Genomic DNA, 12,633 nt, shown 5'->3' on the forward strand with positions numbered 1-12,633 from the left:
TTTTTTTCCTTCTTGGAGCATTTTGATGTCATCACGTTTGTAAGGTCAAGCCACAGACGTCCAACAAGAGCTTTTCCCGTCCGTTGTGAGGAGCAAAAACGCACCGAAAAAGGAAGTATTTGACTTCCGGTTGCCGTCCGTAGCTGACTAACGTCTGTGCTTAAGCGACTTAGTAACTGTTCTTAAACTTCTTTCCCGTTATTCCGGTCGGCTAAGGGGGCTAGTTCATAATACTGATACTTGAATAAAAATATAACAATAACAAAATCTAAAACAAAGCCACAAACATCCAGCTGATCTGGTCAAAATAAGCTTGTCATAATTTTTTGTTCTTTTCCTTCACACAAGCAAACTCCAGTTGGAGACTTATAGTGTTCTCTAAATTGAATCTCCGTTCAGACAGAAATTTCGCATTTCCTCTTTAATGACGGTGTCTCTATAAATACCGAAGTATTTTCGTGCGGTTTATTACTATGCGGGAAAAGCAGATCTTAGCAAGGCCTATTGGAATCCAAAAAGAAAATTGGGGGTAGCCACGCATTTTTCAGAGATAATTAAACATTAGTATCTCTAAAAAACGCCAAAATATAAAGCAATTTATGGGATTTTTTTCCCTAAATTGAAGCCTAATTATCTCTGAAAAATGCAAGGTTACCCCCAAACTTCTTTTGAGATACCAAAAGCATTTGGTAAGTTCTGCTTTCTCCAGTTTTAAACCGCGCAAAAATATCCCTGTATTAGTAGGCACCACCTATAGGAAAACCGAGTATCTCGCGATGCGCAGTAACAATAGTAGGCACCGTCCTTAACTGACGTCATCCACTCCCAGGATTCTCTAGTCTCATTAAAGTCACGTGATCATTTGGCGCGTAAATTGACATGAGGAAGAGGCTCGATGTGCAACCATGTTTGTTTTCTTTTCGTGAAGCACAGCTGTGAAGCAAACAAAGATCTTTGGAGGCTGCACTTTAACTGAGAGCACCACGATCAAAATGCCTTTGGTGGAGCAATCTGAGTCAGGCGATCGCTGTTCTTTTCGTCTGCGACGTATCGGAACCCCAGCGACTTTCCCTGGGATTTCAGACACTTTCAAGTGAGTTGCGCGCATGCATGTCCATTGCAGCATTGGTGCTGTTTGTTGCTTCGATGACGAGTTTTAATAGCCCTGAAAAGAAGCTTGGAAACTATCATGTATCGTATATTTACATTGCTGTAACCATTGAGGAAATAATACTAGTCGACATCTGCGAATTCGTTGTGGCGGTACTAGTCGAAAATGAATATTTCAGCTTTATTTAAGCTTAATTATTCTTTAAACTAAAGAATGAATGAAAATACATGTAGATTACATGCTCGCCAGTCGCCGGACGAGTAAACGCATGCTAAGGCGCCCGTGCATCAATCAAGAGGTGGGATAAGAGAACTTTTATGTTGTAAAGCGTGGAAATTTATCAAGTGTTCAACGTTAAAAGGGTGAAGTTCCTTAACAAGCCTGTGCTGAAATGTTATCTCGCTGATTAATTCAAACCCCCTCCCCCCCCCCTCCCAGCTCAATTATGTTAAGTTTTAAAAATTAGCCTGTTCAAAATTTCACCCTGCAGATCTAATTGAAATGCCCTAACCATAACACCAAATTTGACAATCAAATGCCCCTCCCCAAAATCAAATGTTCTAATTTTTGGTATACAGTGAAATAATAAAATTACATTATACCAAATTTTCAATTCAATCAAAATTTCTTTACAAACCTTCAAAAATACTGGGAAGTTTGTGGAGACCTTTTTCTGGTAAGCCAATGGTTCACAAAAGCAACATCCCCCCCCCCCCCCTACCTTTAAACTCACCCACATGAATTCCACCAGACAAGAAAAAAGGTGTCAACTTGACACTTTAGATTCAGCTTCTTCACCCCACCCAGGTAAAGTCAAAATCCCCATCCTCTGGAAGACCTTTACCGTCAAATGCCCTTCTCCCTGAGCACTGAAATGTCAAGGTGTGCCTTGGTTATGCTGAAGGACGGGTATTTGAAAGTTCTTATTGGAATTGATTGAAGCATTAGCCCAGTTGCAGGGCTGAGAGTTTGTTGCAATTATATGATGATTTTTAGCCTGAGTGCAATTGACAAGACCCTTATGCAATCATGTAATTATTTTATTCAGGGAACTCAGAAATTTATAGCAAGAGTGTCATAGAACTGTCTGCAAGACCTGGTATGCAGTACATTATAGACCTGCACCTTTCAAAAACTCTTAATTTTCGCTGGACCCTGATAACCTGCAGCTGCATCTAAGGCTGCATCTAAGGCTGGGATCATTGTTCTGTTATTTGTTCTTTTGTCCTCTCACCCAACCATGTGAGACATTCAAATGGTGCAGGTTGCCCTCTGGCCATCAATGCGAAACTACATGCAGCACATGACTGTAGTTTGTATCTTTTGTTTTTTTATCCTCACAGAATCAACAAAGAAATAACTGTAGTCGGAAGAAATCCTGCCGCCTCAGATATATTTTTAGATTCTAACAAGAACAAAGTTATGATATCTAGACTTCATGCCAGGATCATCACAGAGAAAAACGAAACAGGGAAACACACTTTCAGAATTTCAGACACAAGCCTGAATGGCACATATGTGAATGACACGAAAATCGCGGATACTTGTGACCTTCATCCGGGGGATACTGTTACATTTGGTCATCTCAGAGGGGCTGTATTGAATGCTGGGACATTGGCTCAGCAACCGGAATCTGAGTTCCGTTTCACGGTATGTGGCGGCCAAATTAATGGCACAAAATATACAGTGCATTTAATAAATCTGTAGGAGAAGCAAAATAAAGTAGGCTGGAGGTCTTGATGTAGTATAAAATTATTAAATTTACATGTAGTTTCAAACTGTAAATACACATACAAAAAAAGGTAGGGTGATTGGTATGTGACTCATTTAAAATGATTGAGCAAGCAAGGTGACTGATGAGTGACTGACTGACTGACTGACTGACTGACAGGCTGACTCATTGACTGACTGACTCAGTGACTAGCTGACTGACTGACTGACTGACTGACTGACTGACTGACTGGCGGGCTGACTGACTAACTGATGGGCTGACTGACTGACTGACTGACTGACTGAATGGCTGGCTGGCTGACTGACACTGACTGACTGACAGGCTGACTGACTGACTGACTAATTGACTGACTGACTGACTGACTGACTGACTGACCGACAGTTCATTTATCATTATCATTATCATTATCATTATCATTATCATTATCATTATCATTATCATTATCATTATCATTATCATTATCATCATCATCATCATCATCATTATTATTATTATTATTATTATTATTATTATTTATTGGAGCAGGGAGATTTGGCACAGTGATGAGGGCATTCGTCTCCCACCAATGTGGCCTGGGATTGATTCCTGCACTCAGCATTTTGTGGGTTGAATTTCTTGTTAATTGTCGATGATTCTTGCTCCAAGAGGTTTTTTCTCCAGGCACTCCAGTTTTGATTTCTCTGCAAAAACCAAACCTCTGCAATTTATTTACTTCACAAAATAATAATAATTTTTATTATAGATTATGTTCATTACATGAAAAATTATGGTTAAAAAAATAATGCAAAGGAAGGGACACATGCATACACAAACTTCCTCATTCACTCACTCATTCAGTCAGCCTTTTAGTTCATCTTTATATCCCTACCTCTCTCCCCCATCCATCCCTCCCTTCCCTTCCCTTCCCTTCCTTCTTCTTTTCTTGCTTCCATACATGTAAATGTTTATTCATGTAATTCCATTGTTTTCGTTACAATTGCGACAAACTTTATTGCAGTTTGAGAAGTATCCTGCAACACCACCAGACAAGAAACAGAAATGCTCTGAACACCACAGTCATTCCTCACCAGAATTCCAAAGACAGGTACAGTATGGTCATGTACCTTGTCTAATGTAAAAGTGGAGAAATTATTAATGTAAAAGTGGAGAAATTATTAATGTAAAAGTGCACAATTAGGAAGAGAAGGTTGAGCTTATGCCACACTTACTACCGCCAATAATAAAATTAATTGTCCCAAGTCCAAACCAGCCTATAAATATTATTGATGTCAAAAAGTCCAAAATACAAAATTTGAAGTTCAAGGTCTGTAAAGACTGCGTGCTTTGGGCTTGTGCCAATTAAATCAGTGGGAAAAAGTGAGGATCCATAACTCAGAACCAACCAAGAAAACAAGGTTACAGTAGTTAGATATTTATTATCTATGTATATCTCTGAGGTTGATTGGGCATGCAGGAAAGGAAAGTACAGTAGTTGAAGTTTAAATTTGGCAGGCTGTACAGTGCAATAGAGCCTGCAAAATTGACCAATCACCCGTGCATACCAACTGAGAGATATACATGTTTATTAAAAACTGGGTCATTGTATACTGTAATTCCAGGGTTTTGATTGGCTGAGCGGCCATGGCATATAAGCCATTATACCATGCCCGAGAAGTAGCGACCATATATTGTTTTCTGGTTGTTCTTGAAAAAGAAATCAGCAAGGCCTACCAATATTTCTTGATTGTTTTTAATAAAACAATTATTCCACTCGCGCTTGTTGGATATGAGATGATTATAGCCAACTCGGCGCTTCGCACCTCGTCGGCTATCTATCATCTCATATCAAACGCGCGCTCATGGAATAATTGTTAAATATATACATGTAATAAACTGTATTATACACACTTAGAGCACTTGCTCAAGAAAATACAGTTTATGGTTTTGCACATTTAGCAGGGAGGGGGAGTAGTTTATCAGGAATAAGGGTTACTAGTTACATATAATAACTTTATTTTACTTACTGCACACAGACCCCAAGCCCTAAAACACTGAAGCCTGGTCCAAACACCCCTCTGTTTGCGGCTGCTGGCATGCCAGATCTCTCTGCCTTCCTAACCCCCAGAACACCAGGTCATCAGGCTGCATCTACTTCAACAGACTTACATAGGTATGTACAGTAAGATGATATGAACATGGAAACACCACTAATTAAAGAAAAACGGTTAAGCTTGGTCTTGGATTAAGAGAGATGTAATACTGATTCCATGCATCACAGGCATCAAGAAACAATTATCTCAATCCTTAGCATGAATCGAGGCAATGTCAATTGACTTTCTTTGGCCCATTCTTATGAAAATGCAGTGCTTTTGTGAGAATTAATATTAAAAAAGTAGCCAATCTTATGGTGTATTACATACCAGCTGTAATTCTAAGGTAGTCAAGATTTCTTGAAAAAGAGTAAGTGTATTCAAATTGCTAGTCAGAATTGCATTGCTATATAATTATTGTTCAATGAAGTAATTGTGCATTATTTTGTACAACTACTTATTATTTTTATTTTTTGTAATCCACTAGACAAGTGCCCCATTCCCAGATTAAATTTTCCAGTGTACATGTATTTGTTAGAAGATTACGATAGGGAACAACGCTCTGTGTCATGCGTAGTTATTTCCAGTAATGTATGGATGTATAAAATGTGATTATACATGTACTGTAACCACAAAAGTAAACAATCAAGTTAATGAATCAATTCTCAAACACCCATCTTTCCATAGGGGACTGCCTGACACATCACAAGGTAAGCAAAACTGGCGGCAGCATTTCGTTGGTGACAGCTCTGACTCGGAACACAGTGATGATGAACTCCGAGCATATGCTGCCGCAGCAGGTGAGGCCCTGGAGGAGAGTGATGAAGACATCTTTTCTGTTCAGCTTCCTGAATCTCCCGAGTCATTTGATGAGGCAGTTGCCACTTCTTGTAGTAGGACAGATCATCATGCACCAGATAGCATTGCTCCTGCTAAATTTTCCAAGGCATCTAAAGCTAAAGAAGAATGCAAAAGTCCTGCTAAAAAAGGTGAGAGATAATGACTTTCAGATAACTGGTTCAGTTGGTATTTATTGTGGGCATTGCATGATTGGGAAAACATTTTTTTTTTTTTAGTTTATGAACTGACTGGCTTGACTGACTGACTGACTGACTGACTGACTGACTGACTGACTGACTGACTAGCTGGCTCACTGGCTGGCTGGCTGACTGACTGACTGACTCACTGACTGACCGACTGACTGACTGACTGGCAGGATGACTTCAACTGATTGAGTGATTGTGGCAGGTCTGACTGACTGATGGACAAACAGTTACATGTAGCTTGATGAACTAACTGACTGCCTGACTGGCTGGCCAGCTGGCGGACTGACTGACTGACTGACTGACTGGCTGACTGGCTGGGCGGCTACATGTAGCTGGCTGGATGACTGACTTACTGACTGCCTTATGTTACTTAATAAAATTATTGACTCTAACTATAAACTGACTTGTATATAAACTTCAGGACTGCTTAGCTTTTTTTTATAATCATCTACTAGATGACTCCCTAACTGATCATCTGACTGACTGTAATACTCCAAATGACTCCCACACACCTGACTGACCGACCAGCTGACTAACAGACTAACTGACTGCCTGACTAACCAATTTGACTGACTGACTGACTGACTGGGTGGGTGGCTGGCTGGCTGCCTGCCTGCCTGCCTGTCTTATTTCAAGACTGACTGACTCTGACAAACCGACTGAGTGCCTGACTGTCTGGGTGACTGGCTGCCTGACTGACTGGCTGACTGACTGACTGGCTGACTGACTGACTGGCTGACTTACTGGGCGACTGGCTACCTGACTGACTGGCTGACTGACTGACTGACTGGCTGCCTGACTGACTGGCTGACTGACTGACTGACTGACTGATGGCTGACTGACTGACTGACTGACTGGGTGGGTGACTGGCTGGCTGGCTGCCTGCCTGCCTGTCTTATTTCAAGACTGACTGACTCTGACCAACCAACTGATTGACTGACTGACTGACTGGGTGACTGGCTGCCTGACTGACTGACTGACTGGCTGACTGACTGACTGGGTGACTGGCTGCCTGACTGACTGGCTGACTGACTGACTGGGTGACTGACTGACTGACTGACTGACTGACTGACTGACTGACTGACTGGGTGACTGACTGACTGACTGACTGACTGACTGACTGACTGACTGACTGACTGACTGACTGACTGACTGACTGACTGACTGACTGACTGACTGACTGACTGGAAATTTAAACACTCAAATAACTATAATATGAATTAACTTTATTGTTCCTTTGTCAAAAGCCATTAAAAGACCAAGAAAATCCAGCCTGGCATCGAGGAAGCAAAAGACAGCAAGAAAGTCTTCAAAAACCAGGGATTCTGATACCAGCCAACAGGAGGATGACTTCATGTACAATACATGTGCTTCTGTGGACTGCATTCACCCTCACAACAACTATAAGGTGGTTGACTGGGTACAGTGCGATGACTGTGATGATTGGTACCATGTCAAGTGTACAGGACTGACTCTCAAGTCCGTTCAGGCAAAAGCAGCAAGATTCCACTGTGGCTGTGTGTGAATCATGCATTGTAATTAATTAATCCAACTTTTGTGAAGTTCTGATATGCAGTACTGTTTTTAAGTGAACAGGCTTTTCCAAATGAAGCAGCATTTATGGAAATCACAATCATACACCTTGCACATGGTCTTTGTCCAACTTTTGTTGAACTACATGTACATGTAAAGATGTGCTGGCAATTTTAAGATAATACTATTAATAATTATTTTTCAATGCTTTTTTCTGAAGCATAGAAGTGGTTCTGTAGTAATATATGCAGTTTTGTTTTTACCCTGCCTAGTTATACCATGAAGTTTTGAAATGTGCATGTGTGCCCTGTCAACACAATCATAGACACAAAAATCCTCCAGAAAAACAAGCTGTCCCCAATATGCATGTAATCCTCTGGGATTATACTAAGAGTAAGTATTCAACTCCAAATGTTCAGTAGTTACCAAATTGCTGAACTTGTTTGTGTCTGTGTTTTAAGAGAATAATTATTGCTGCATACTGTACTTGACTGTTTACAGTGCGACGCACCTTACCATAGCCACCCAACAAACCTTTTTTGCAAGTTAGCCAATCAGGATATCTTCCTCCTTGTTCATAAAATACAAAGCGACATGTTTTAAATAATTCATTGTTGCGTCACTTGAATTGCCTGTTGGACTTTGCAAGGAGATGTGACGGTTAATCAAATTTGTGTATCTTGATTGGCTAACTTGTAAAAAAAGTTTGTTGGGTGGCCACAGTAAGGCACATCACACTGTAATGGAACTGTTGTGCTTTGTAAATTGTTTATTTGTTGTTGTTGTTTTGGCAATAATATTTTGTTTCTCAGTTGTAGTTGTACTAATGGTTGATATCCCATGGGTGCTCAGCCAATCAAAACTCTGGAATTGGATTATGCAATGATCCAGTTTTATAAACAATTAAATAATAAAATACCGGTTAATATTATCATATGATTGCACATGCATTGCAGCCCAGCTGATTATTTGGATTATTACAGAATGGTATTAACAACTTGGCGGCTACCTTACAGAAGCCCGGTAGCCTGAGGCACCCAACAAAATACTCTTGGCGCCTAAAGTTTTTGCAACAGCACCTAACACTTCACATGTTGGGCTCCTAACTTCTTAGCTTTTGGCCTGTGGGCTGCTTGAAATGTTTCCTAGGCAACAGCCTTGGTATAAGTCTGTTACAGTAGTGCTGTACTTACCATCATCACATGAACATTGAGTGGTTTTTGATTGAAAACTAAGGTAATTACTCTGACAAAATATTAATCAAAGTTGTATTTTTCTTCCTTACAGTGTTAATTGCTGGGCAAATAACTTTGTTTTTAGCAATGTCTTCAAATTAATACTCCTTTCCTTTCCTTTTACAAAAATAATAATTATAATAAAAATAGGTACAATATTCATCAGTATTGACTGAGCATACACAGGGCTATATAGATCGTATGATATCATGCAACAGTGTTAGATAGAATGTCTTATCCGATTTCCAAACACCAAGAATTGGGTTGGAAACATGAGGTGCATCAAAGTTGTTTTTACTAAGTTTTGTCTTTTGTTTAGTGCATTGTGGATATTGAAAGAGATGTTGTTGTTGTTTTCTGTATTTTTATTTATTTATTTTTTAGACATTCAAAGCAAAAATTCACCAAATTTTATAATCAAATTTCCAAACCTTCATGGTGGTGACGTCCTTTGTTTTCTCTCCATGTAGAGTTGTCAATGAGTTTGAGAAGCTAACAAAAGGAAGTCTGTTTGCCAAATCATTTGCTATTTAGAGCAAAAAACCAAACTTAAAAATAAATACAGATTAAAATTGTGTTTATTTCTAGCCTCCACACAGCTGTTTTTAGGGGAAAACTATTGATATCACTGACCACCTCCCCACCCCAGCCCCCCCTTCACGACTTCACGAGGGGTGCGGAGGGTAATACACCTGTCCTAGAAACAACTGGGTGGGAGGCTAGTCCATTTATAGTAAATTACATCACTTTGTTAACATCGTACTGAGACAAAATGAAGTGTAGGCTCACTGCAAGTCAAATGTTATTAATGTATAATGTATGACAAAGTTTTTGTTGTTCTGAGATAGAAACATAGTATATTTTTATTGTTATTTCATACAAATCCAAGTTTTAAAATAGTTTAATATACAATTTCATGTTTTATAATAAAGGTTTTGTTACATGAAACCTGTTTTATTATTTTGATTTTTTTTAATTGCCTAATGTTTACTGTGGCAACACCATATTCAATTATTTACTTTACCTCTGATCTTATACAGTTGTACAACTGTGTAGCTCAACTGTTGTCCCATTTACCAATGGTTGCACTTGGTTTAGAAAGCATACAGTAGTTTCCAAAATAGTATTCCAAACTATAAATGGCAAAAGGAGATCATCTGAACTCATCCTCGGAGACCCAGGGGCCGATAGTTGGCCTGGGTCTCAGAGGAATTCATGTTGTTAATGAACTTGTGGGAGTCTGTTTTATCAGGCTCAAATTTTATTGACCATAAAAGTTCTAATGAAGTGGCAAGGGCCTTACCTTGTTATTTTACACCCCACAAAGGGAGGCACATTATTGATGCAGCTTTTTCTTTATTTGTGATAAATTTCTGAGAAAATTGAAACTATTTTCCCGACTTCTTTAAGCTTGATACAGGTGTTGTTTTAGTCTGTGACAAAGGCAAACTCGGAAAAAGGAAATCTGAGTTCTCCCAAGAGGAGTCAGAAATGTATGACCTTCAGATTACCAGTTTGGATAATCTACCACTGAGCTAGCTACACTACTCCCATTGATCATGTGGGAGCCATTAAACTAGGTTCATGTGACAAACATCCTGCCTACTTCTACTGGTTTTCAATGTCAATGGGTGGCTTTGTTTCAAAATAGCTATCATATCTGTTATTTATTCACCAGGGGCCAGTTGTTCAAAGCATGATTACATGTAAGCTAACTTTATATTTCGAGTTTAGTGGCTAATTAGTAAAATATTCTTAGGTGAGCTTCCTGAAGCTGGTCCCCGAACTCCAATAGTTGTGTTATAAGAGCTTTTATGGTACTCCAGCTCTGATATTTCCAGCATTGATCTCTTCCAAAACTCCTTTTCGCTTTCCTTGTGGCAGTACATCATCTGGAATGGTCTCCAACAGTAGCTGTTGTAGCTTCACTGCTTCAGGACCCACAACCAATTCTGAGCTTGTAATTTTTTTCTTGTCTTTGTCCCATACCAAGAAACCCTTGTAGCCAAGTCGTGCAGGCATCCGCTCTGGAGGGTAGGTGAAGCCCTGAGTCCTTGCATCATCCAGAAGCTTCTGAATTTCTTCAAATTTTGGGTCGCTTGAAAGAACAGTCCATTCTGGATCACGACGGCCAGAATAAATGGCTAAACAAACAGACAAGCCTCCTGAAAAGGATAAAGAAAAACTGTCTGTGTGATGCATATGAAGGAGGGGTAGCGTATCTTGGACAGAACAAAATCAGGGGGGAGGGGGGAGGGTGAAATTGTTAGAGACTTTACCAGCATGTAATGTTCCACACAATCATCACCACTTCGTCAAACACCCGGTTGCTTGAAGACCAGACTGGATATTAAGGTGCTATCCAGGTGATAAGATGTATGGGTTGGAGTACATGTTATCTGCTGGATAACAAATTTATCCATGGATAGGGTTATCCACTCTTTGAACAACCAAGCCAGGCCAGTAAATGTTGACTGCTGATCAAATTAACTGCCTGTTTAAGCAAAATGTGCTAACTACAACATTTAGATATGTTAAGAGAACAATAAACAATATCGATGTTTATATTGGTGTTTAAACGGGTACATCAAACACAACAGCTAACAACAAAGAGGCAGGGCTTTCGGTAACATTTTGCCCCTCTGGAATACCCGGCTGTAATATCCACAACAACGACCCTGCTGATCTCGGTATGGAGGTAGTGGTGAATAGGTAGAGTCGCGCCAATCATATCATCTGACAACTGGAGACTTTTTCTGTTGTGCCAATCCCACCCCCCCCCCCCCCCGCGCCCCTTCCTTTCCCTCTCCCACAAAACTTACAAACACTCAATCCCCAAAAATCGACTCACCTATTAAACAGTCCTAACCACCCAAACTCAGTACAACGAAATCTGTGTATGCTAATACTTATTTCACAGACTGAATATAGTTGCCTTTATCAAGTAGAACACTTCTTAGAACGAGGTATAAACAAAATACTTGCGTTTACTTTCAAGGAAATGTAAGGAAAGCTTTGGATTCTGCAATGATCCGATAAAAATCTCAAGGAAGTTTCGCTTTTTTACCTGAACTCGTTGCGTCCGCCATTTTGAACAACTTAGGCGCGGTCTGCAGTTTGGGGGTCTGGGACCAAGCTGATTTGCATTTTCTTGTCAGGTGCAGGTCTGTTTTGTTTACTCTGTTGTGTTTGTTTGTTTGTGTTTTGTTGTTGTTGTTTGTTTGTTTTTTTGTTTTTGTTTCGTTTTTTCCTCCTCCTCTCCTTCCTCCTTTTTATTCCAAACGAGTATGTGAACCAAAAAATTATGTGCTCAACAGCAAGAGAGAATATCAGGGTGAAAGTTCTGCCATGGGAAATGATAAAGCTAAAAGTACGAGAAAAAGTAGTAAAAATCGGTCAATCCTTCGAAGAGAATTCGCAGAAGGTATTAAACAATAAATTGCACAGTTAGTATCTTCAAACAAGATTCAGAAGCCCGGAAGAGCTTGAAAATTTATTTTTGAATTCCGTACGCGTGTACGCAAGGGGCACTTGAACGTGCCAAAGTTACATGGTACAATGAAGGCGAAAAAAATACCAGTTCGTTCCTTAGTGTAGGAAAAAGGCACTGTAAACAACAGGCAAAAACTCTGTTGAAAACACTCGGTAATATTGGTTTCTCCACCACAGATAAAGAGATTCTTAACCTGGCCTCAAGTAAGAACTAGATTCCTCTTTTTCGAATGAAAAAGGCAAATTCCTCAAACGCTGAAGAACAAACATTTAACTAAGCTAAAGAAAACTTATGAAAAAAGAACGCCAGGAGGCGCTAAAATCTATGGATACAGATAAATCTCCCTGTACGGACGGCCTTCCTGTAGAATTTTACGAAGTCTTTTGGAACATTTCAGACCTCCTTTTGGAAGCC

At 39.8% G+C, this 12,633-nt stretch overlaps 2 protein-coding genes across 2 annotated transcripts; one reads left to right on the forward strand and one right to left on the reverse strand.

Moving 5' to 3' along the window:
• Positions 1 to 889: 889 nt before the first annotated feature.
• LOC146473808 (uncharacterized) lies at positions 890 to 9,674 on the forward strand. The gene is made up of 6 exons (XM_085117887.1): positions 890 to 1,093; positions 2,455 to 2,761; positions 3,841 to 3,927; positions 4,856 to 4,991; positions 5,602 to 5,901; positions 7,206 to 9,674. Exons 1-6 carry the CDS (start codon positions 993 to 995, stop codon positions 7,481 to 7,483), a joined length of 1,209 nt encoding a protein of 402 aa, XP_084974013.1. The 5' UTR covers positions 890 to 992; the 3' UTR covers positions 7,484 to 9,674.
• Positions 9,675 to 9,692: 18 nt separating this feature from the next.
• LOC146473809 (uncharacterized) lies at positions 9,693 to 11,829 on the reverse strand. The gene is made up of 2 exons (XM_085117927.1): positions 11,794 to 11,829; positions 9,693 to 10,891 (listed from the first exon to the last, which is right to left on the reverse strand). The coding sequence occupies exons 1-2, from the start codon at positions 11,813 to 11,815 to the stop codon at positions 10,539 to 10,541; spliced, it is 375 nt and encodes a 124-aa protein (XP_084974053.1). The 5' UTR covers positions 11,816 to 11,829; the 3' UTR covers positions 9,693 to 10,538.
• Between the last annotated feature and the right edge of the window lie 804 nt (positions 11,830 to 12,633).

This window comes from Pavona decussata, unplaced genomic scaffold (assembly GCF_977016875.1).
Source record: "Pavona decussata unplaced genomic scaffold, jaPavDecu1.1 SCAFFOLD_92, whole genome shotgun sequence".
Taxonomy (NCBI): domain Eukaryota; kingdom Metazoa; phylum Cnidaria; class Anthozoa; order Scleractinia; family Agariciidae; genus Pavona; species Pavona decussata.

Excerpts from the sequence above, each read along its gene's own strand:
- LOC146473809 (XM_085117927.1), bottom strand. The coding sequence starts at position 11,815 with ATGGCGGACGCAACGAGTTCAG. Across the intron at positions 10,892-11,793 it reads GGCGGACGCAACGAGTTCAG|GAGGCTTGTCTGTTTGTTTA; the intron begins GTAAAAAAGCGA and ends TATCCTTTTCAG.
- LOC146473808 (XM_085117887.1), top strand. The coding sequence starts at position 993 with ATGCCTTTGGTGGAGCAATCTGAGTCAGGCGATCGCTGTTCTTTTCGT. Across the intron at positions 2,762-3,840 it reads AATCTGAGTTCCGTTTCACG|TTTGAGAAGTATCCTGCAAC; the intron begins GTATGTGGCGGC and ends ACTTTATTGCAG. Across the intron at positions 5,902-7,205 it reads CAAAAGTCCTGCTAAAAAAG|CCATTAAAAGACCAAGAAAA; the intron begins GTGAGAGATAAT and ends CTTTGTCAAAAG.